This window comes from Aplidium turbinatum, chromosome 15 (assembly GCF_918807975.1).
Source record: "Aplidium turbinatum chromosome 15, kaAplTurb1.1, whole genome shotgun sequence".
Lineage (NCBI taxonomy): Eukaryota > Metazoa > Chordata > Ascidiacea > Aplousobranchia > Polyclinidae > Aplidium > Aplidium turbinatum.
Genome location: NC_137486.1, coordinates 9,922,661 through 9,946,863, shown reverse-complemented (window position 1 = coordinate 9,946,863; position 24,203 = coordinate 9,922,661). Strand labels below are relative to the sequence as shown.

The 24,203-nt window shown below is 37.6% G+C and overlaps 1 protein-coding gene across 5 annotated transcripts; it reads left to right on the top strand.

The window, feature by feature from the left end:
* The first annotated feature begins 15,465 nt into the window (after window positions 1–15,465).
* Window positions 15,466–22,476, top strand: LOC145784885 (uncharacterized). Of its 5 annotated transcripts, XM_082596719.1 has the most exons (7): window positions 15,466–15,654; window positions 16,149–16,282; window positions 17,491–17,642; window positions 18,770–18,937; window positions 19,903–19,993; window positions 21,473–21,716; window positions 22,154–22,476. In XM_082596719.1, exons 5-7 carry the CDS (start codon window positions 19,924–19,926, stop codon window positions 22,278–22,280), a joined length of 441 nt encoding a protein of 146 aa, XP_082452845.1. In that variant the 5' UTR covers window positions 15,466–15,654; window positions 16,149–16,282; window positions 17,491–17,642; window positions 18,770–18,937; window positions 19,903–19,923; the 3' UTR covers window positions 22,281–22,476. The 5 variants fall into 5 exon arrangements, with proteins under 5 accessions (XP_082452845.1, XP_082452847.1, XP_082452849.1 ...); XM_082596721.1 differs by lacking the exon at window positions 16,149–16,282; XM_082596723.1 differs by lacking the exon at window positions 18,770–18,937.
* The last annotated feature ends 1,727 nt before the right edge of the window (window positions 22,477–24,203 follow it).

Below are 24,203 nucleotides of genomic sequence, written 5' to 3'. Positions count from 1 at the left end.
AGCCGATATACTATAACACAATCAGTCCGATGAGTAGCCCCTGAATGTCAAACTTGGTTTTTCCTATTGCCGATCCGCGACACTATTTTCATTTTAAAACCGATCCGAAAAAGAAAGTTGGGGTCCGCTGTTCTTGGCTGACCAATAAATAAATAGATTTGTACTTTCCACTTGATTAAGATAAACGTTCTGTGACTGAATCGTTGCCAGCTCGTGCCGTTGTTGTTTTTGTCACTTCCCATATTGTTCCCTTCTACAACAGGACAATTGCTTGTTTTAACAAAGCTCGAATTGAGATTGACGACCTTAAATCACCACCCAGATAGGAAAATTTATCACTTTTACATTGATTCAACGTCGGTAGACGTTGAATCAATGTAAAAATGACTGATTTTACTGTCTGGGCAGTAGCCAACGTGTCATACCCGGTGACACTGGACTTGAACTTTGCAGTATAGGCTAAATCAATCACACTAGCCCACAAAAAAATTGTGGTGCAGAAGATGTTTCAACTGTTTTTAGTTAATTTGTGGTCGCTGATTTCGAAAATGCAGCAGTTTTCTAGTTACGGTGGTTCCACTGCATGAGTGCACTTATGCATAATTGCTGATGTGAAATCTATTCACAAGTCAAATATATTGTCAAAAGACATAAACCAATTTCAGCAAGCTAACAAAGAAATTAAAAACGTACACACAAACATAGGATTAATAGGTATGGTAGCTTCACCTTGCTTAAGTGTCTGCCATGAACTTGCGCTTAAGAGATCTACGAGCAGGGCCTCTGAGAGAAATTTTCACTAGAGGTACGAAGAGTCATTCCTGGCCCCCTTCTCACTCCGGCCACCTTTGTCTTGAGCAAAAAGTGTGATGTTTGCTTAGGCGTATTGCACACCACACAAAATTTTACTGCAGAATTGGACATCTGTGCGCAATAATAGCATCAGGCTGCAATAAAACTATTATTTTGTGTTGTGCATATCATGTGATCTGTCCCTCGCCAATTTGTGTACCCTGCATTGAATTCGTATGTCAGTTGTTGATGGTGCTGTTGAGAGGTGTCGCTTGTAGCCTACATCTTTAATGTAAAATTTTTAAATTCATTTTTTTATTTCTCTTAGATGTAGCTTATAATTATTTCTAAAGAGGACACTATATGTGGTGTCGAAAACGCTCACCACATGCCCAGCACTAGCAGAGGAGAACGAGAGAATTATGTCACTTTTTTTTACTTCGGTCCTGCTCCGAAAGCATTCGGCTCCTGCTCTAACTCCGAAATTCATTTTGAAGTGAAATAAGGGTGAAACTAGGCAAATAGTTTTTTTTTTAAAAACACAAAAAACACCGGGCTTTTTCCCGAGTTTTTCTCAAACCAGCTTTTGCTACACTATGACCCTCCCTCCCCCCCGACAGGAGAATAACTAACGTTTATGATTTAATTTAGGGTGATTTTAACAGAACATTTTTGCACGTAAAGCATTAAATTACCACTTTAGGCCCCTAATTTGCTTGCAAAGCACTCAATTACCTTTCTAGGCCCTTTTGCTAGATTACGGGCCCCCCAGGACTAAAGAATAACAACTTTTATGCTTGAAATCAGTCGTTTAGGATGGTTTTAACCAAACATTTTTCAAAACAATTTCGGGCCCCCCAACAAACACAGGCTTGGGCCCTCAAGAGTACACCGTACCCTCCGTACCCCCCTCTCATAGGCCTTGTCTACGAGAGTGACCTGCAAAAGCATCATTGCGTTTAATAGACCAGCATTAGTCAGCTAGCATGGAAGCATCCCGTCTCCCTTGATATCTGACTTCTATCTCACTAATGTCTTGATGGAATCGCCTCCCTTGCTCGTGACTCAAATCGCCAAGATTATCGGGAAAGTATTTTTTCTTTGTAACCATATTTTTTTCTTTGAGTCTTGAAGCCAGTAACTCAGAAGATTCGTTTGATAAATTTAAATCCCTTGCCAAGTCATTGAGTTCTCTTTGAGCAAAAAGTTGACGAGGTAAAATAGCAGGATCAAATTTGCTTTCAGCAAGGGTGGAATTGCTGTATTGCTGTCAGTGGAAGCTTGCTCGTCTTCGCTGTCAGGAAGTAAATCCAATTGTAGTTTCTGTTAGGCTCTAGCACTAGCGTACGCAGGAGGGGGGGGGCATTGGGCCATGCCCCCCCCCCCCCCCCTTAAAAATGTTTTAGTAGTTAACGGCGTAGATTAAGGCATTTAATATGTTTTGGATTGCACTGTCAAAGCAATTAACAATGTTGTTTTATAGACCAAGCCAATACGAAATACATAGCCCAATCCACCTACCACACCCCAGGTATGCCAATGTAGCATAGTATTCTGTATGCCTATTATAGTGAGAAAGAAATGGATAAAGTCTAAACTAAAACCATACTGGGATATCATGAAGACGTTTGGGATATCAATGGCCAGTGGCGTAGACAAGGGGGGGGGTTGGGGGTTACAACTCCACTTTTAGCACGCGTGTGACGTCACGATATTGAGAATGATGCGTTCAGTCTCTTTATGCTTGGGAATGATGCTTTCAGTTTAAGAAAAACTTGCCTAATTTTAAACAAAACTGCATTAAAAGAGCGAGTTTTGCCAATACCAAACATTCAAACATCTCAGCCAGGAATTAGCAACAAGAAAACATAGAGACTTAGCTTTATTTCCGAAAAATGCCGAAGAAAACATGATCTTATCCTTTTGCTATGCCACCTGACAGCACCATTTTACAGGAATATTCATACCCACATTTTTGTTAAAACTGCTCTCAGAATGCACCAAATTCGAAGTAATTTTTCATAATTTTCTGGGGTAGGCCCCCCAGACCCCCCGCCGCTGGGTGTCGTCTTAGGCGAAAAACGACGGCGGCTTCGCCCGCCGGTCGTCAAACCCCCCCCCCTTTCAAAATTCTTGGCTACGCTACTGTCAATGCCCCCCCCCCCTTAAGAAAATCCTGCGTACGCCACTGGGCTCTAGTATGTAATCACTACAGATGAAGCAGAAAATATTTGTGTTATAAAGACGTCTTCTAGTGTTGTAGTCATAAGCGCGCTAGATTCCCCCTCAAAAAACACCATTATGCTGTCTTGATTTACACCTACTAGAATTGAACACAGAAAACAATTGTCTTGGCATTGTCTTCTTTCTTTGTTTGTTTTAGAATGTAATGCAAGAGTAATAATAAATGTTGTAATCCCATTATGACAGCATTAAAACTATTGTATTTGTGCTACTTCGTAGGGCAATTGTAAAAAAGTTAAAATCACTGTAACTTAAAAAGTTGACCTGATGGAGAAAAACTGATTGCATTTTCGGAATCAGCGCCCCAAAGTTAGTCTAAATCAGTTCAAAAACTGCCGGCACCAAAAATTGTGTCGGCCAACGTCATCAATGGAAGGCAGAACAGTAGAATTCGCCTATAGTGACTTTGGCTATAGTGACACTTCGCCTATAGTGACACCTGTTGCAAAGTCTCGTTTGCATACGCAACAGTTGAGTAGAATTCGGCTATAGTGACACTTCGGTTATGGTGACACTTTTTCCGCGGTCCCTTCAGGTGTCACTATAGGCGAATTCTACTGTACAAAAAATAGCTTGCAATTTGTGTTGATTTTAATCGAACACACTTTAATATAGTAAATAACTGATCACATGACACTGCATTTATTTTTATCAAACATTTGAGAGTTTGTTGAGATGAATGGAACAGGCAACTTACTTATGATAAGAAAAAGTTTATAAATTCTATGAAATAATAAAAGTAGAAAATATTTTACAACGCACAGCCTAACAATCAGCTTTGTAGGCTATTTATCGTAAAATACCCTGCATTCTCATTGCAGGCCATCGATGAACACATCATTCAATATTGCTTTGCAAAATTTGCAATAAATAGACAAAAGTCGCAACTTTCTGGCTCTATACACAGGAAACAGCAGACTAGATGACCAGATGGTCGTTTGCTGCTCGTGGCTAATCAAATTGAATTGTACAACATTAAGCGTACAATGTTTCTATATTTTGTAAATTGCATGTTATCGTAATGTAATTAGTTTATGATGTAGCTCCTACTATCATAAAATCTGATTGACAAATAAAATTATTTCGCTCTCATTCTTGCAACTTTGTTATGCGCTGAAGAAAACCGATCAAGCTCCGAAAACCGAAGCTTGGTGCTGCGACGGCAACATTCCATCACAACAAGATGTAGGCAAAACATGAGATGAATGTGATTGCAAAAACGGTAATTAGATATGGTGTGTAGACTATGTGTGTAATGGATTTGTTTTTTGAAGACAATTCTGTTTTTTTTTGTTTTTTTTTGGAGAAGACTATCAAAATCACTTCCTTGATATTTAAATTAATAGCCTATTTTTCCGCTTAGGTTTTCAAGTTTAAACTATTTTTTTAAGGTGTCTCGATTTGAGAACATGAGAATCGCATTGGTAGGCCCACCTGGCTCAAATTCTGCTCTTAACGAGTCTAGACACAGCTTAGAGTGCCTAGCTTGCCCAGACAGTGCAGCAACTCTATAGCATTGCCCATTGGACTGTCATCGCACTGGCCCGATGCCGTGGCGTTGACAGGAGGTACCATTGGACCCGGGCACACAATTTTAGGGACTTAAAACTTTTCTAAAAGGCCCGGGAGCTTGAAGAACCCTCCGCGTATTCCTCCTTGATTTGGAGTCTGAGGATCCCATTGGGCACGGGCCCAAATTACCTTCTTAACGGCCCTGCATGCATCCACCTCATTTAACTTTCCAATCGGTATCGTTAATGTGGGAGGAGTATGGGGATTCTCTCCAGGCTATGATTAATAAATTCACACTTATCTTAAAATAAAACAATTTTGGAATGCCCCTCCCACAAGACCTATTTTTGTCGTTTATTTTGTCAGAAAACCCCAACTCTGATTTTACTGAAATATATTTCAACAAATATATGTGTTAGGTAAGTGCTCAAATTTTTCTCTTCTTAGCAGTCAGACTTTAACATTGTGAAATAAATTGCTATAAACAAAGAAATAGAGCATCTATAAAGAGATATTAATCTTTTGGCGATGATGCTATGTAAGCTATAGTTGACGAAATCTTCAACTAACGAAGTTACGGTAACAAAAATATTTTCTTTTGACAAGTTGAATAGAGAACATAATTATAACAACTTACTGAACAGAAAATGTGGTTTCAGTTTCGGATTACAAAAGACTACTTTAGTCAGACAAGCAAGGAGCTTGAAAAAGTCGAGAAGCTCACGTTTTAGAAGTTTTTTATAATGAGCTGTGCAATTTCTTTCATAGAATTTCACGCTTTTCGAAGATCAACTGAGGCAAACAGGGTTGACTGAAAGTTAACTGAAGCGATTTTCAGGAAACATAAATTTATAGAGCCCCAAAGAAACGCCAAAAAAAGTCATCTTCGTAAAGGAAAAGTAGCGTGACGTTTCCAACAAAACAAACCTACATGCTCATAATGAACACCGTTTAATGGCATTTTTATGGGTCAGTTTGTTCAGCCCAAATTAGAGTTGCAACTCAGCACTTCGAATATCAAATAAAAGCTGTGTAATTGAAGTTCTTTTAAAATTTGCCAACTTAATTGTGTTGTCAATGATGTTGTGATACAATCTTGTACGTTACCTAAATATCAATCTAACGCATGATTTTTCACTACTTCTTTTTGCTACATAATTAGGCTATGTGCTATTGTGGACTATGACTGCAAAAATTCTCTATCCTCGACTAAACAAATAATCAGCCGCTTTTTAAGCTTTGACCTGAATTGACACGGGCAGTGTATTTGTCAGAAGCTATATAGTCCGTCTTGGTCAGAAGCAATTGCTTTGTCACTTGCCTCTCGATGCTGTTATTCTGACACATGTACTCAATAACAGAATTAATCACATCTGTTGTTTATTCGCTGTTCTACTACTCTTGAAGCGATTTGTGGATCAATGTTTATTATTAAATCAAAAAAATGACAAAAAAGTAAAATGTGAGCGATACGCATCAAATACACATGCAAGATGCTGACCAAGTGTAAGGTACAATCATACTAAAAGTTACTGATTGTGCACCGAAAATGAAATCATTCGTTAGTTTTACGTTTCGTTTGTTTTCAATTTGGTCTTGTGTAAACTTTTCTACATAACTTGGAGTACGCTGAACGCTAGCATGAAACATAGGTCATGATCAACTATAATAATTCACACCAGATCATTTGTTTTGCTTTTATCATTCACACTTTAGATGGCCTTCCATTTATAAATACAAATCGCACACAGTATAATGATGCCAAAAAAGCGTTTGGCTATTGTTATAGCCATTCATACAGTATAACAATAGCAGAGAAAATCCACAAAGAGCCGTACAGGCATAGTGCTATTTTGCTCTTAAATTTATTGCTTTGAGTAGTCTCACAAAACAATAATCACTCGTATTCTTTTTTAGTTGTCAATTTGCGTTCATTTTGTTTTTTAAATTATTTCACTTGGTTTTTAAAAGTTTTTAGAACTCTATGTACAGTAGGCTATAGCCTATGGAATGCAGTACATACAAAATGATCCACTTTTAGCGTTTTGAAAGGCTTTTCTTATTTTTGTCAAAGTTGATAGTCTATACCAGGGCTACTCAACTGGCGGACCGCGGTCCGAATCCGGACTTTCTGGGTGTTGAAGGTGGACCTCGGGCTTCTGGAAGAATAACCTCATTGCCACATTTTAGGGCCTCTTTAAACAGATTTCCATTAGGGAAAAGCAATTTTTTGTGATTTTCCAAGGAGCTGGGGGCTTCGCCCCCAGACCCCCAACGCTTTGCCGTTTTCTCTGATGTACGATCCACACAGCCACACTACAAAGAAACACAATACATTTTTTTCCTTTTTTATTTTTTTGTTTGTGTCAGACAAAAACCCAAGTCGTGTTACATACTACCTGAAAAGTGTTTCGGTGCTCGTAGGCTACTGGTTGTTTAATTTTTGTGGTTGCATATGAAGTACCGGTATTCACGGGACCCCAAAAATTTTCAACTTGTCAAAATGAACCTTTGCTAACATTAGTTGAGTAGCCCTGGCCTATACACAATAAACTCAAAACGTGAGCACAAGACTTTGAAAAATGTATTATAAGCTTGGGATGTGTTTTATGTTTCAGATGAAAAAGTAAAGAGAAAAATTCACTAGTTTGATTGTCCGCATGTTTGGTAAAAGTTTGAGTGATTTTGCTGTCCTTCATTTTGCGCGTTGGCTTCGCTTTTTAAATGAAGTGCGTATTAGGAGAGCACTCTGTTGAAGAACTGGAGAATTGACGCGTCAAAGTTTCTGCAGAAGGCGATGGGGTTGACGATGATAGACTCGCACCAGATGAATGCCCTTGCATTCTCGGGTTCAAAGCAGAATAATACAAACCAGCTGTTCCATTTTCTGGTCGAGCAGTAAAGCCACTAAGTATTGCACCATTGTAATGTGGCATAGCACTAGGGTAGAGTTTAGTTTCTTGAGGAGGATAATAAAATGGTTGATAATGCTGCAGTCCCTTCATCTCGTTTACAAAACCTCTCACCGGCAACGAATGAAAAGCGAAACGTCCAGAAGTAAAAGCTTGCTGGCTAGGTTGAACATGTGCACCACCTCGCAGTCGTTGCCTATAATTAGCTTCGCTTGCAGCACTTAAGTCTTTCGAATAATTCATTTCCATGTTTTGATAAGACATATTATGATCTTGTGTATAAATTTGACCGTTCGTTTGGTTTTGTTCGCAAACAGTTTTCATGTCATAAAAGTCTTGTCTTTCCAAAGCTGGAGAAGGGGCTGAACATAGGGGTGTACGATTAACATTATGCTGGCTGTACAAAGGATGATTATTGCTGGAAAGCTGAGGCTTTAAGGCAAAACTCGGACATTCAGTATTTACACGTTCAATTGACGTCGAGGGCAGTTCGTGAAACAATTCTTTCTGTTGGATTGGCGTTATGTTTTGTTCAACTTGCTGATTACTTTCAACACTTTGTAAGTCCGGCACCACTTTCTCTTGCTGCTGGTGTTTCAAGACGACACTGCTTTCTTCAACATTCATTGGACTATTGCTGTCTGATTCAAGGTTTGACGCAGAAACAGATAAAACTTCCATATTCACAGCAGACTCCGGTGACGAAACAGGCTTTGAACTTGCCTCTTTGTTTAATTTCTTGACGCTTTTAAATCTCTTTTGTCGCCGAAGATAACATCCGTTTTCAAACATGTTTCCAGCGTCCGGATGTAAAGTCCAATAGGAGCCTTTTCCTGGTTTTTCTGTTGATCGAGGAACTTTCACGAAGCAATCGTTAAACGACAAACTGTGGCGGATGGAATTTTGCCAGCGTTGTTGATTTTGACGATAGAAAGGGAAGCTCTTCATTATCCAGTTATATATTTCTCTCAGCGTCATCATGTGTTGAGAAGATGCTTGCAGGGCCATTGTGATTAATGAAATATAACTATAAGGTGGCTTAGTGGCCTGATGTCTTTCGATTCTGGCAAAATTTTGTTGCAAGCCATTCACCATCGCCATATTGGGAGAAATGGCTGCAGCGGAAGGAATGCCGGTAAACGAAGCGCCGGTTGTCGGGGAAGAATCATTTGTCAAGGCGGCCATTTGTGCTGTATGTCTCGGGCTTGTGCCAAATCTTGGATCCATTGCAGGGGCATTACTGAAAGCTGCAACTTGATTAGCAGTGAAAGGAAAGGCTATTGGTTGTACCACGTTTAAATATGGAGAGCGCGGTGTCCCAGTGTTTCTAACTTCATCTCCGTTGTCATAGAGTCGCGAGTACCCGTCATGCATGACTGGTTGGGAAGGAATCATCACAAAAAATCAAACCAACCTCAAATTAATACATGTTTTTAGTACAAGCAAATTCTATTCATATGTAAACTCTAGACATTAGGTAAGTTAGTTTGAACAAAACATATCTTGAAAACAAACAAACAAAATTATCTTATCATCAACGTAGCCAATCATTAATTTTAAGTTATAAATACACATTTTGTTGCCGGCTAAATATTGTGGCAATAAAACAATGGCGATGCCTATATATTTTAGTTTAATTTTCAGCTTTAACATTTTTTGATCAGTCTAATCTTCTAAAGCCAAATCGACTGATCAAAAAGCATTTTCAGAGTTTGGCTGATTCTTGTTTTATTTCGCAAAACATATTTTATTGAAGGTATCTGTGCAACTGACTCTGTTTGAATAATTTCGCTTGCTTGAGAGAAATGTGATTCTGGCTCGTTTGCAAATTTCACACTTTTTTACTCAAAACTCATAAATTTCAGAAGCTTGTGGCCTATCATGTCTGGGATTTACTGTTTCAGTATGACATAGCCACTTTCACAAAGTTATCTCATGAGCCTACGCAAAACTTTCTGCTATGTTACTTCACAATTCAAAGCTTTCAAGCGTTACCCAATGACTTCCACTGAGTTATGTCTTTAAGTGAGCAGCGACACCTGACGGAAATAAACAAACGGAGAAATAGCCGTTTGTGCAAGCGCATGACTATGACGAATCTGTACACTTTAATACATTTTCAGATCAAAAAAAATTAGACATTCCTATTAAATTAGTAAATTATTATTGTAAAAGCAACAATGTTGTTTTGTAGATGTGATACCACTTTATTTTGGTGATAAAACACCCCTTTAGCTCAGTGGTTAAGCTTCCGACTCAAGATCAAGCGGCCTAGTTCAGCTCTCGAAGTGTGAGCGCTTGAGCAACGCATTTTAGGACGGATCTCCATTCAGCGGCACCCAGTGAATGGAATAGCTTGTAGACAACAACTTTTCACCATGAAAACACTCTGCCAATCCCGGTAACCGGCCTTGTGCCAGTGGTTCAAAACCAGAGGTGCGCAAAAAGTAGCGCCTCTCCTGCTACCGCTACTTTGAAAAAAAGTAGCGCCGCCACTGCAGACGTTACTCCAACTAAAAAGTAGCGCCGCTACCGCTAATTTTACAAAAAAAGTAGCGCGCTATTGCCCACCTCTGTTCAAAACCTCTACAAGTACCGTATGCAAAACTAACAGATATGACCTATCAAAGACTTTGTTAGTACGAGGATGAAGATTGAAAACCAAAACAGTTTGGTCTAATGTTTTAATTTGAAAATTAGGCCGTGAAAAGACACTTTAAAAAAATGCTTTCACGCGTAGACGTTACGCAATTAAACAATTTTTTTTTCTGTTTACATTTACACAAAACTCTGTTATTTATCAAACAACAAACTGTTGTTTCTCTTTAACTAACAACACTTTGCTTAACAACAAATCTGAAGCGATTTTTATGGGTAAAATTTTAAGTGTTTGATGCTTCAGACACCATGTTTATCTGCTTCTTTTCCAAACTATTTTTTTGCGTTTAAAAGAAGTTGGCTGCGTTAATCACATTTAATGGATTGTTAGAATTTCAAACATTTCTTAAAAAACTAAACACAGCTATAAGTTGTCTCACTATCTTCACGCCATCGTCATATAAGCTCACTCTCACTTCAAACACTACTACAGATGAGGTTAAACTTTCTTCAACTGGCCAGGTGTATCACTGCCAGAGTTTGATGAGGACTGATTTTAAGCTTCTTTATGAGCTTGATCACTTTTTCTTTTCTCTTTTTCCCTATTAGGTCAACACAACACTCGCCTTGTAGGCGACTAACGTTACCATAACGTCTTATAATTTTAAGGAAAAAAGTTACACATTTAACCGGTTGCGGTTTCGTCCTTTTCAAGGGTGATTTTGACGCAAGACCGCTAGCTTTTGATCTCCGCTGCATTTTATTAACTTCACTATATGTTGTTGCACTTTCACATTCCCAAAAGCTGCAGCAACGTAACATATCCACAGGCAGTAAATAGTTTAAAAATTTATAGACACTTTTATATCTAATAGAAATTTGAGAGACATTTGCAAAAAATTTAAAAAAATCTCTAAAAATCTGTTCTTCCGCTTTCTTGGTCTCGGGTGGACGGGTGGACCACTCGGGTGGACCGCTCGGGTGGACAGATTTGATTGGCTAGTAGCAAAAAAGTTCACGAAATCAGCAAACAGCGTGATTGGTACTATCCTAAACAAAAGTATTTAAAAATTTACAAGCAAAACAAAATGTTGCTTCGCATAATTCAAAACCATTTCAAAAAGCGCTGATACAACTCACATGGCCAATATTTTGCAACACGCTAAGAAGCAAGTTGTTTGCGTACTATTTATTACGCTAAGATTTTACCATAAACCTAAAATTGTTGTAGCAAAGTTCTGTACAATTGATTCATCATTAAAAGTAGATTTTTTGTTCTTTTATTAGACAAGAGCAAAAGCGTCTTTTAAACTTTCGTTTTGTTTCTTCGATGATAAATGAATCATTTCACCTCCTCAAGGTATGAAACGTTGACAAATGGTAACTTTGTGATTAAAAATCGTTCGATTTTCACTCCAGTCATGCGCCGTTGATATTTTACATTTACTCATGTCGGAAACAAATGACCAAATGCTTTGTCATGATTATCTATGAGAGCAAAACAGGTGAACTTTAATTGACCAGAACAGAAAAAAACATTTTTCGCTTGGTGACCTTTCAAACAATAACTAACATTTAAAAATATCTTCTGACTCAGTCCACGCTTTCAGACAAATTCTTTTTGCACTGCGGCAAGTGAATTTTAACCTCTATTTTTTATCTAAAACTCCAGTCTAAAAGGATGTACTTTATTACTTTGTTAAAATCACTTACAATTTGAAATCTGCCGAGAAGAATAAGCTAAGAATCTCCAATAACCAACATAGAATCATGTTATAGTTTGCGAGGAATCTTGCTTAAAATTTTATGTCAAAAATACCGAAGTGAGATAAGTTGCAATAAAAATGCAAATTTACTTAAAGTCTTGCCGCAACGACACGCCACTCAACCATGCGTGACACCTGAGAAAAGCGATTTTTAGTATTCAGTGATGTACAAACGTCAAAGAACGGCAGCCTACTTGATAACAATTCAGTGAGGTGCAACTTTCAAACACTTTCAAGTGGTTGTTGCTTACTCCTTCGGGATAGTCAAGAGAAAACACGTGTTAGAAATCTTGTTTACTAAAAGGCTTATCGCTGTTTCTGTTTGCTTAACCTCAATGGAGTAACAAACAGATGAAGTCAATTGCATTAATTTAGTTTAAACCAGACTTTCACGCTTTATCCTGAAAATTTCACATGGCATAACAGGCCAATAAACTTGATCAAATGCACTCAGATTGAGAGAAAGCACTGTAGCCTACAGTATAGCCTACTTAGGCCCTACTACACAAACAATTTTTTTAAATAAAGAAATTTTAAACTTTCTAGAGTTGAAAAAAATATTTGCACCATCATTGGTTTTGCTTAAATTTGGTTATTGTTTTGCTGGTTTTCAACCACCACATATACAAAAGGATGAGAACAAATCTTCCCAAATGAAACATAATAATTTAGAACAAAGGGGAAATTAAAATTCTTTAAACCTTTCAAAAACTTTTTCTAAGCATCGTTGTCTTGTCCTAAATAGCCTACAACTAAGCGAGGGCTTACTCGACAGCAGCAGATTCCAAGCGTTTGGAAGAACAATGAACTTTGACTAACGCCTTCTGTCATCTTAGGCTAAAGCACTATCCAACTTTGCCAATACGTCGAACAGCAAAAAGAGTAAATATGTTAAGAATTTCTTAAGTACAAATTTTTGGAAGCGTTGCTGTAATTTAAGCCAAAATTCGAAAAAAATACTCGACGATCGTTTGTGTCAGAGTTTCCCAAAGTGTGTGCAGGGGTCGCAAGTCAGCAACGAAAGTCAGCTGATTTGAATATTGCAACAGTAGCACAAAGCTGGAAAGTGTCAAATTAATCTGGAAGGAAGCATTTGCTTATGTGTGACAATAAACCGACAATTAAACGCGCATATTGCTTGATCATCGGACCGCTCCTAATTGACGCCAAGACTACTAAAACTTTGTGTACAAAAGCAGACACTGACACACCCTTTACATTACAGTAAAAGTAAATGAGTTTACTGTTGTGCATCAAATAAAAATATGAAGCTACCTTCAAACAACTTCTGTAATGGATATTGTATAATTTGTTCAACCTTCGGAACAGCTTCGTTCAAAAAGTCAATCAAAAGCTATGTTTCGAAAAAAAACGTTAATGTAGTAAGTCGATGTGCCGCGGTCGATTCAGAAATTTCTGTCTTTTGACCAATTGGTGCAAATAAAACGTTAATTATGGCCTGCATGCCTCATAGAGACACAACGCTAGTTAAACTTGTAAAAACTATCACTTACAGTTACAAGCAAAATACACTGTTGGAACCAGGTCTAAAAACATGTTTGGAGAAAGTCTAAGAAATTTAACTTTTTGCAAAGAATTATCTTGCAGTGAGTGAAATACACTGAAAGAACTTGAAACTATAAATACTACTGGACAAGCGCGATCAAATATTTAATCAATGAAACTAAGACAGTGTCAAACTGTGAACCTTATTTCTTTTGTATCCCTTCCTGAAAATGATGAGAAACAAATAATTCCTTTTACGTCTAACTTTCTTTTCAAGGCAGTCTGGCTGAAAAAAATAGGCAAATACCTCATGTCTAGCTGCGAAAACCACTTCTTTATTTGTTTTAACATGACGTGCCAACTTGTCACAAGGAGTTTTATACTTTACTGCTCTCCCTCACAAGTGCGTGAGAATTTTCATTTCTTTGCACTTCTCTGGTCTATCTTTTCTTCTTCAATTAGGCTAATTATTAGTGTTGATACTTTCGCTTTCTATTAAAATATGACGTAATTCAATTAAACTACAAACTGACAGCTTATCGGTTGAACAATACGATAATATCGACCACGCAGTTTTTATAGTTTTTATTTTTATTTTTGTCAAACGGCAAGACGAAGATTTTAATCATTTTTCCCTGGTTATGTGCAATGTGATAGAGCACGATTAGATGAGAATATTTTGGTGGGATAGTACAATATAACTATGTGCAACCAAGCTTCTTTCATCTCTGACACCGAAACCTGCTTCATTGACCCCTCTCTGCAAGGGCGCCGGAAGCGGGAGGCAGGGGGAGCCCTCAATTTTTCTGTAGATGGAGGGCAGGAGGGGCAAGGGTGCTCTTTTAAAGTAATGTAAGCTACTTCACATTTTGCAATAGGCTACGATATAACAATTTCAGCTCTTCGCTTTTAGTCTAATTTTAATCTTTCATTTCTGTGTCAAAATAATATTCACGACACAAAATTCTGTATCACAGTAGGTTAGCCTACATCATTATAACATAGCATGATGCCCTTCCGTGTCATTGTTTTTGTATACCGGACACTTGTATCATTACTCGATGATCAGCTGATAGACGAGCATTATCGCTGTATCTTATCTTAAAACTTAAAAAAAAGACTTTTCAGCAACAAATGTGCCTTTTTTTCATAATCCTGTCCCCCCCCACAGTCAAAAAACGTTCCGGCGCCCCTGCATCTCTGCCCAACAAACCTTGTACTTGTGCAAAGCCGTTTAAGACTCTGGGTAAATCTCAAACGCTTTGCACAAGCTTCGGATTTTCCTCTCATCCATGTGCACCAATGGGTTGACATTTTCTTTTTGCCAGTTTTGGCGCAAATAAACAGACCACAGATAATACTATCAACGACTGTGTCGTCTTTCTCTTATCAACTTGCGCATAAAGTCGGCGTGTCTTGATTAGTGAGAAGATCAGAGCAAGTCTATTCTTCCGTAGTTTCTCTGCTTAACCTCGGAAAACACTAGCAACCTGAGGTGGTGAAAGGATAGACGTTTGGCCACTTAGGCTCAGACGACCGCCACGGTGGATAAATTGCTTGGGTAAACCATAAGTTCGACACTCGGGGTGTGCACTTGAGCAACGCATTTCAAGGACTACTTTCCATTCAGCCGCATTTAGTGGATGGAATAATTCATAGACAATAATAGGTTACTTCAACAACCGGAAACTTCACTGTGTCAATCTTGATAATCGGCCTGCGTCAGTGGTTGAAAGCATCTACAAGTATGCGAAACTGCCAGGAATAACCTATCAGAGGCTTTGTCAATCCGAGGAGAAAGATTCATAACCAAGCCAGACGAAATCAAAGAGACAACAGGCCATTTATCATCAAATAAAATCGAACACGTTTGGCTGTTGTACCTTTTCTGTTGCTTATTTCAATAATGTCCGATTTATTGTGTAATGCATTTTCAGATGCCTGACAAGTGCTAATTATATAAGCGAAAACGTTTCAATATTTCTCTTGTCGTATCATAATGGATGCTTTGTTGTTGCTTGATTTGTTTTAGTAGTTTAATATTTTAACTCAACAGCGCCACCTTAAGATGAAATGTTTTGCATAACCTTCTGAAGGACTAGAGTGGTAGGCTTGAAGCCGGATCTGCAGCCTGTTATTGCATGCCATAACAGAGCGCGATCAGTGCAAACTCCAGCAAATTTCAAAAAAAGTCACAGAATGTCTCTGAGCTAGTCACTACTTGGACGCAATAGGAGAAATTATCCAAACAGCAGCGCAAAATTAATTCCGTATCTACCAAGTTGTGTTTTGCAACCATTTGAATGGAACAATAAAACCCGACTGTCAGTTAATTTTGATTAAAAACTACTAGTCAATAAGTTTTGCCTTGTCCTGCGGGAAATCCTTAAAACATCCAACCTGGGTTAATTAACCAGTTTTATAGATAGCAAAACGTTAATCTGCATCGAGTTAATCTGACAAATTTAAAAAGTTAAGTGTAGGGCAATTGAATTTAAAGCCTATTGGTGGCATTATTTCATAATAATGATGTCTTCATAATAACTTACTTTGGATATATTTTTGGTGCTTTTATAGACCGCATTCAGTGATAAAGCTATGTTATAAACTGGTTTAGTTTATGTTCTACTCCTTACAAATTGTAGACTTTGCTGTAAAGCGATAAAACAATTCAATTTTAAATATATTTTTTTCATTAGAGGTTAAGGTGCGCATGCGCAACGCAGTAAGTACAATATTCGTCTTTCAATGGGTTGATCTTGTGTTTGAAGTACTGCTTTAATTAAGTCGGATTTGTAAAAGTGCCGTCAGTGTTCAGATCTTTGTTTGGTAATTGTGCAAAAACTACTGTAGCGAATGAGACAAACTGACCTCACCGATCATCAGCATGTTGCATGGGAAAATCATTTGTGAAAATTTTGCCTTCTGCTGATCGACAAAACTTTAGTTGAGGTAGGGTTAAAATACCAGCAATTCAACGACTGATTGTTTAATCGAAGGCTATCTGTACTAGCCAATATTTTGTGCAATGGCATAGTAAAAAGTTGTAAAGCAGAATGGAAGAGCAAAATGTAAGTCGTAAGCTATGTCTTGTCTATAAGCTGACCATTTCATCAGATTCGAGGCCCTGCTCCTGGGTTTCACATTCATCGCAGGCGCATTAATTTCTATTTGACGAGATACTGATTGACATGGGTGGAGATAATGATGCACTCGTTTGTCTTTCCGATCACAAGTTGTTTCACAAACTCTTTTTTTTTTGCATTTCTGTAACGCATGATACGTCAAGCAAGAGTGGTCATTGCGTGTCTATTTGTATCAAAATCTCAATCTTGCTTCGTAGAAGTTAAGGAAATGTTATTTACGCCATGTTTGGCTCAACGTTTTGCTGTTAAGTTGATGGAATATTATAATATCAAAGAGAAAAATGGAAAAGTCAGTGAACTACATTACTACAATATATAACACAAAACATTGTGAGTTTGTGACCTATAGCTGTTTCTGATCTATATACACAACAGGCTGATGTTGACGAAACGTAGTGAAGTTGTAATGCATGTAGCTTTGTCTACTGATTTCTGTAATTCTGTTGCGTTTTTTGCGCCTCATTGTTACAATGAGCTGTCTTGTTTTGCACAAATGACACTTCAGTTATTGTGATTTAGCATGTTGCATAGTCTAAATGTCAAACGTGCATGTAGAGTAGGCCTAACCTAAGGCTACAGTTTTGATTAAAATGCAGTTGGCATGTAATGCTTGGTACGGTGCAAAAGAAGTGAAAACCAGATTTCTATTGAAACAACTTCCTGGTCATAAGTAACGTAAATAGAACATATAATTGCTGAGAGTGTGAGTGATGATGGACTTATTTATTGATCATATCATGCAGGCTATAGCTAGTTTGGTTTTGTTCTATTTTTAATCATTAGGCTAAAGCGAAAAAAAAAAATTGTAACATAGCTGAAAGCTAGAAAGGGTTAAAGGAAGCAACGAAAGACGAGCGTTGAGGCATACTGAGACCGAAATGATAGACATGTGCCTAGTGTGTAGAAAAAATTATCACGACCTTAATCAGATCGAGCTCATGGGTTAGCCTAAGTTTCGTGCAATTTCTAGCCCTCATGTAAAAGTCATTTTGAGATTGAAAAGTGTGTTCTCAGTTTCAGCTTGTAGTCTACATTCTTTTTCACCGGCCAGGAGATTCAAGAATAAGTGTTAATTCAAGAATATCCTTAGCCAGTAGTTCTCAACTGTGCGTCGCAACGCCCTGGTGCGTCACTTGAAATTCTGAAAGGCGTCCCACAAAGATTCGGTTTGTTAAATAAAAAATATGTATAGGCTACAAAAAAGATTAAATAGGTTACGTTGATTAACTTCATTTTTTAAGACCGCAAATTGTTGCTCATTGCTTAATTAAAAAATGCAAACGTCAGTCAGCAGTCTATTAGAAGCACCGACAGTTTTGCCATGACTATGATTGCAACGAGACAGGCTTTTGATTACAATTGAAAAAAGTAAGAAACTCTTGATAGAGATAGCAAAGATTTCAGTAACTTTCGGCAACATTTACAGAAAAATTTGAACTTTGGACGTAGACTATTGATGTTTGGTCCCGTTTGTCCACATATGTAGCTTATAATATAACCTGATCAATGAAGACTACATCTTTGTCATCAAAAAGTCGCAAGCTCCAAATTGTTCCAAGTGCGTTGCACCGGAAAAAGTTTGAGAACCACTGCACTGAGCCAATGAGTCAATTTTCCTAAAATGAGATTACCGTGGCGTTGTGCTTTGGTAATATGTCATGTGAGCTAGCATTCTAACAATGCAGTGGAAGTAATTGTCAGCTGCGTAAGGTTTCACTGGCAAAACAAACGTACGGTAGTTAACTTCAAAATGTTGTTACAGAACTAATTTCATTCAAAACTGTTGGTGTTACCCGTAGCTCATAGCAGCTTGTGTCTTAACGTGTATTTATCCAACTGTGGTAGAAGTGAATCAAACGCTTAACTAAAATTCGAAGTATGCTTTAGAATAGCTTTTCGAAGTAATATCGTGTCATGACGAGGCTTGGAACAGTAAATGCAGTTACAGCCAGAAAGAAAGCCGCTAGATTTCCTTGTATAAGTTTTTATCATTATGCACGGCACTAGCATATTGGCATCTCAGTGGAAAAATCTTTTGCGGTTTCGAAATGCTTACAAATACTACGTTTTTGAATTTTTTGTATAGCATCAAATTGCTAAAGCAATAGTGTAGAATTTCCGCATAGTTTACCTGTTTACAAATACAGTATTCGTTGAAGCGAGTTTCTAAATAGTTCAAAATAAGCCTGATTCTATGAAATCAAAAAGTGTTTAACAAGTAGGCTATATCTATAGGTTAACTAACTTAACTGTTATTTTCACAATACGAGAGAAAAATAATAGAACTTCGCAGCTGACCACCCAAGTGTTTCCACATGAACAAATCAATTTGTCCAAAGGAAGTGAAGCAAGGCGACTCGCCTCGACAGCATCGAAAAACGTTTGTTGAAGATCGGAATGTTTTGAAATGCCGCAGGCTAAGGCAACCTTGTAAAGCACTAATTCTTTCTTTTGTGCAGAGGTAACTGTATTTTTGTGGACTTTGGCATCAAAGATCTTCCTAGACATACAGTGGTGCAAAGCACTCTGTCATTTTTTGTTTGACCTACTAGTAGCCTGCTTACCATAAACACATATAGGGCATACAGTAAATATAAGGCAGATCACATTGAATTGTTCACCACTGAGCATACAGTACTCAAGCGTTTCTCTATGTTTGTGGATTGTAGCCTATGTTATTGTGATTCTCTTTCCTCTATCGAGTCTTTCAAATTTGGTTGATAGGCTACACCGCTACACAACATAAATATACTCAGAAATCATTAAAGTTTTACTGCAAAAGAGCGTTTTTTGTCATTCCAGATCCCTGTGTATTTCTAAAGAATGCCAACTTTATAAATAATAAAATATGAAAAGATTGTTTAGTGATGTGCAGTTAAAGTCCGCTGTAAATGACGTCATCGATAAAGCGCTAAACTACAAGGCAAAAAAACTAACTACACTAAACAATATAATTTTACTCTATTTGTGTTAAACGAATAAAGTGGGAACCGTAGCAGTTTATACATTTTTTCTTATAGTGCAATTGCGTATGTGTCGCGCAAAGTTTAAATAATCTTAATTTGGCCCCAAAGGTCTCCTAATTCTCCAAGCACACCCTGTATATGACTCATGATATTATACGAATGAAAGTAAATATCCTCCCTAGAAAACTTACCTAATCCAAGAAATCCATTCTAATAATATGTTAGTATTTTCTTCGGCAGAAGGTATTTACCAGGGTGGATTTCTCGGAGAGATATTTCTGTGGGATGTTTACCGGGAGATTTTTTTTGCAGGAGAGATTCTTCCAATTACTACATTAAGCAATAATTGTTATAGTTAAAGATTTAGTTGCAAGTATTTTGAACTTAACTTTGAATTTCGAATAACAGGTTAACAATTAGGTCTAATTATTCATGAAAACTCGTGTTTAATTCTTCACAGTGCAGTCCAACAAAGATTAAAATGAAGTTACCAATCCATATTTTCTTGCTTTACCTTATTTGTTCCATGTATTGCGGGTTAACATTAGCAAGTAAGCTATCAACGTCATTGCTTTGTTCTTGTTTCTAATTATCCTAAATTTTAAATAATGAGTTTTCAATGTCTATTGTAGGCAATACTTCAGGTCAAATGAGCTAACATTTAACTTAGGTTCGGTGAACAAACTGCGTTTAAATGAAACACATTATGTAGCATGTCCGCCCCGTTAGCCCAGTGGTTAGCCTGGCTCAAAATCATGTGGCGCTGGTTCGGCTCTCGGGGTGTGCGCTTGAGCAACGCACTTCAGGACTGCTCTCCATTCAGCGGCACCTAGTGAATGGAATAATTTCCGGCAACAACACTTCAACAATAGGAAAACTTCACTCTGCCAATCTCGGTAACCGGCCCTGCGTCAAGAGTCTCTACATTGTGTCTACAAGTGTACAAAACTACCAGGAATAACCCATCAAGGTTTTGTCAGTTCGAAAATAAAAATTCAAATCCAACCAACCAAACCAGCATGCAGCGAAGGGCCAATTTGCCTGCATAGTTAGCATTACCGCCCAGCGGAAGTGGACACTTACGTTGCTTATGAAAGCTTATAGAATAAATTGTGACTGGTTGTTGCAACTTACCGTTCCCATAGCACAGAACTAGTATCGGTTTAAAATTGTAGAAGCTGTTCTTGTGAACTGCTGCTGACTCGTTTGTGATGCTCGACTGATAGGCCTCACTGTTTCTGAAACCGAAAGTTAAAATACGGTTATTTAAACTTTTTAAACTAAACTAAACAAACTAAGACTATGACAATAAGCCTACCACCAAACGGTTAGCCTAAATGTTTGACAGTCCATTCTGACTTCAACATATCTAAAATCTTCTCTACTTTCAACAGATTTATTTCATAAATTTATTCTAGATTTAAATACCTTGGCTACTGTAATATTGAAGCAGTTTGGAATTGTGAAAGATGGTTTCCGCGTGTTTGTTGTTTAACTGCATTGTGCCAGTCCAATAGCCACCCCATTGCTGTTTTGTTGCCTTTGATAAGTGAAAGTTTCTGTTTTCCAAAGTTCTTGTAATCGTGCACGGACATTTTGCCGAAAGGACATTTTGCCGAAAGACATTTTGCCGAAAGACATTTTGCCGAAAGGACATTTTGCCGAAAGACATTTTGCCGATGGACAAATTGCCGAAAGGACTAAGGTTGTGAACGATAGACTAAAAGTCATTGTGGAGAATATCGATACATATAACACAAAAAGGAGTTTCGGCAAAATGTCCATTTAGCAAAATGGCTTTCGGCAAAATGTCTTTCGGCAAAATGTCTTTCGGCAAAATGTCCTTTCGGTAAAATGTCCGGGTACCCTTGTAATGATGACTAAATAGCCTATTTGTTACATAGGCTACACTCAAATCAAACAACGCAGCATATGTGGAATATATTTAAAGGGTTAGTAGTATTTCATAGTTTGAAAAATTCTAATAAAGGCATAGCAATTCTTGAAGTCTTTGTGACTTTCATCTACAGGAGAAAGTCATGGACAAAAGCCCACAAAAAGTGACAGTCATGGGAATGACATGGCTACCAAAGTTTATTCAAACGGAACTGAAGATGGTAGACATGCTTCCGAAGAAGAAGGATACCACGAAGGGGAAGATGAGCATCATGAGGAGGAACATCATGCTGGACATGCTATCGTGTGGCCTTCTGCGATTGGGATGATGGTATTCATTATTGGCAGCGGATACTTATTTTATCATTTTTACACCAGGTACGCTAGTTAATTTCATGGAAGTAGTAATGGTTTAGGAGCAAAATGGTTGGAACGCCTAGCCCATCGAATCAAAACATAAAGAGCCCAAACTGTAGATAAGTCTTGTTCAGCAAACGTTTGAAAAACTACTGCTTTCATCTTCAGTGCGAGTAAATGTAGGCCTATGTAATTTAATGTAATTACGGGTAGCCTAAAGAAAGTTTACTAAATAATAGACAAAAAATCCGAACTCCTCTAGTTTGAAGTCAAAATCCATATTAGAATAGCTACAGTAGCCTACGTGTCTTTGGATATGGGCTAACACCTTAGTTCATGTTGCAGTGGTTCCAGAATAGCCTAGCCTACGGGGTGACCTAGCTCATGCCAGCGTTGATCAACATTTTTAAACGCAGGAAAACAATAAATTTTAAATTTAAGCCTATTCTACATTTTAGGTATCAAACAAAGAAGGTGATGATGGAAGAAAAGCACGATGCTTCCTTCTTTCAGCAAGCGATTGTTTCTTCTACTGTGACAGGGGTTGCTGCTCCAGGAATGATATCTTTTGATGAAATAAACTGACACAGTGACAAATGGATGCAGCAAGCCCATTTATAAAGAATTCGGAACTCATAAATCGCTCCTCAATCGAAAATTTCTTTTATTTATTTTGTAGATTTATCAAGATTGATTAGGCTTCTGCGTTAGACAATTTTTATGTTGCTGTTTTAAGAATCTGAGATCTCTTTATGAAAATATGCAACTGCTTTGGCTATAAACTGCAGGCAGAGTGAATTTGAATTTCGTTGTAGCCTATAGGCTATTTTGTTACTTGCGTAATAACGCCAAGTGTTTTTGATGTTTTTGAAAAAACAAAAGTTCTGTTCTTTTATGAGCCTTGCAATGCACTTAGACCTGCGTAGGCTAATTTTAAGTTTTAACCTTGACTACGCCTACCTGTGTATTGTGTTCCAAGGTCTAGCCTACTTTTGTTTTATTCTCAGCGTTTAACTGCGCCTGTAATAATTTTGACACACAGGCTAAGCTACTCAGTTGGGACATAGCTAGAACATAGCCTATTAGGCCTACTACGATCCTCTACAGAAGAAGTTAATAGTTTTTTATCGTGTAAAAAATGTCGCTTCCGTATATTCTGTAGGCTACAGTACGCTATCGGCTATTTTCTCTATTTTAGTGTCGACGCTTCAATTATCCTTTTGACCTTCATGGAACAACAACACATTCAAAGCTGAATGGTTTCGGAGTGAAGCTGGAAAGCATTTCAGCGATATGTGTTTGCTAAATGAAGTATTCGTCTTTTTAAATCTCCACTCCTTGTTGCGAAGTGACAGTATCGAAGTAGATATGGACAAATTTGAGAAAATGTATGCTGATGACGTAACTTTTACCGGGTTAAGACTAGAAACCTCTAAATTTAATCGACTAGTACAATCTAGTGGTTTTACATTTTAAAAATGACGCTAAAGCACTGGACGTGCTGCAGTGGTTAAGCAAACATCGTTTATGTGAATCAACACATTAGCCTATTTACTTATGAGTCATACATTAAGCTTTACCTCACTGTTGCCGTTTTTATCTAGGGCTACCATATGTCCTCTTTTAAGAGGATTTGTCTTCTATTTTGAAGAAAAATAAATTGTCCTCCGAGGACACCCAAAAATGCTCAAATGTCCTCTTTTTTTGCATTTTCAGTTTTCTTGCTCATATTTTCAACAGGATTTCATTGTTATGTGACTTTTTTGCAATTTCCGACCATTTTTGTACCAATGCAACTTTCCGATTTATAGATTTTCAAAAAACATTGGCGTACTATTTGATCTGCTGTTCTAAACAATCTTTGACATTCATTAAAACATACTAAGTTACATTGTTTACGATTGTCTTAAAAGCCAAATAATGGTCAGCGATGAGTGCGAGTGGATCTGCAAATCCACTTGTGAGGTAATTTCCTCATTTGAGAAGATCTGTTCAACCAATTTATGAAAATGAAAAATTGGACAAATTAAAAAAAATAAGAAAATTAAAACATGGAGTAAATCACAAAGAAATAAAACATTAAAAAACGCAAAAACTTGCAAAAGAGTTTGATATATTTACATTTTAAGGTTCTCACACTTTTACAATAAATTATTATTTTACCCAGATCTATTTTGTATTGATTCAGCGCTTATAAACGTTGCTGATTACCAACCTAATAGTTTGGCTAATTCGTCAAGTAAAGCAAATCGAAAAATAATCCAAGTGGTTAATGCATGACATAGGTAGCCAACAGCCGACAGTATTTCAAAATAAATCCTGGCATGGGTACTTACAACTTATGTGAGTGGAAATGTAGAATGACTTTAATCTATGATGCAGCCACAATGGTAACCTTGGTTGGCTACAAGGAAAGAAACAGCCTTTTATAATAGGTGAGTCTGTCCTTAGCATCTCATTAACAGCTGTATATAACTTCAATTATATTTCGTGCAAGTAATTTTATAA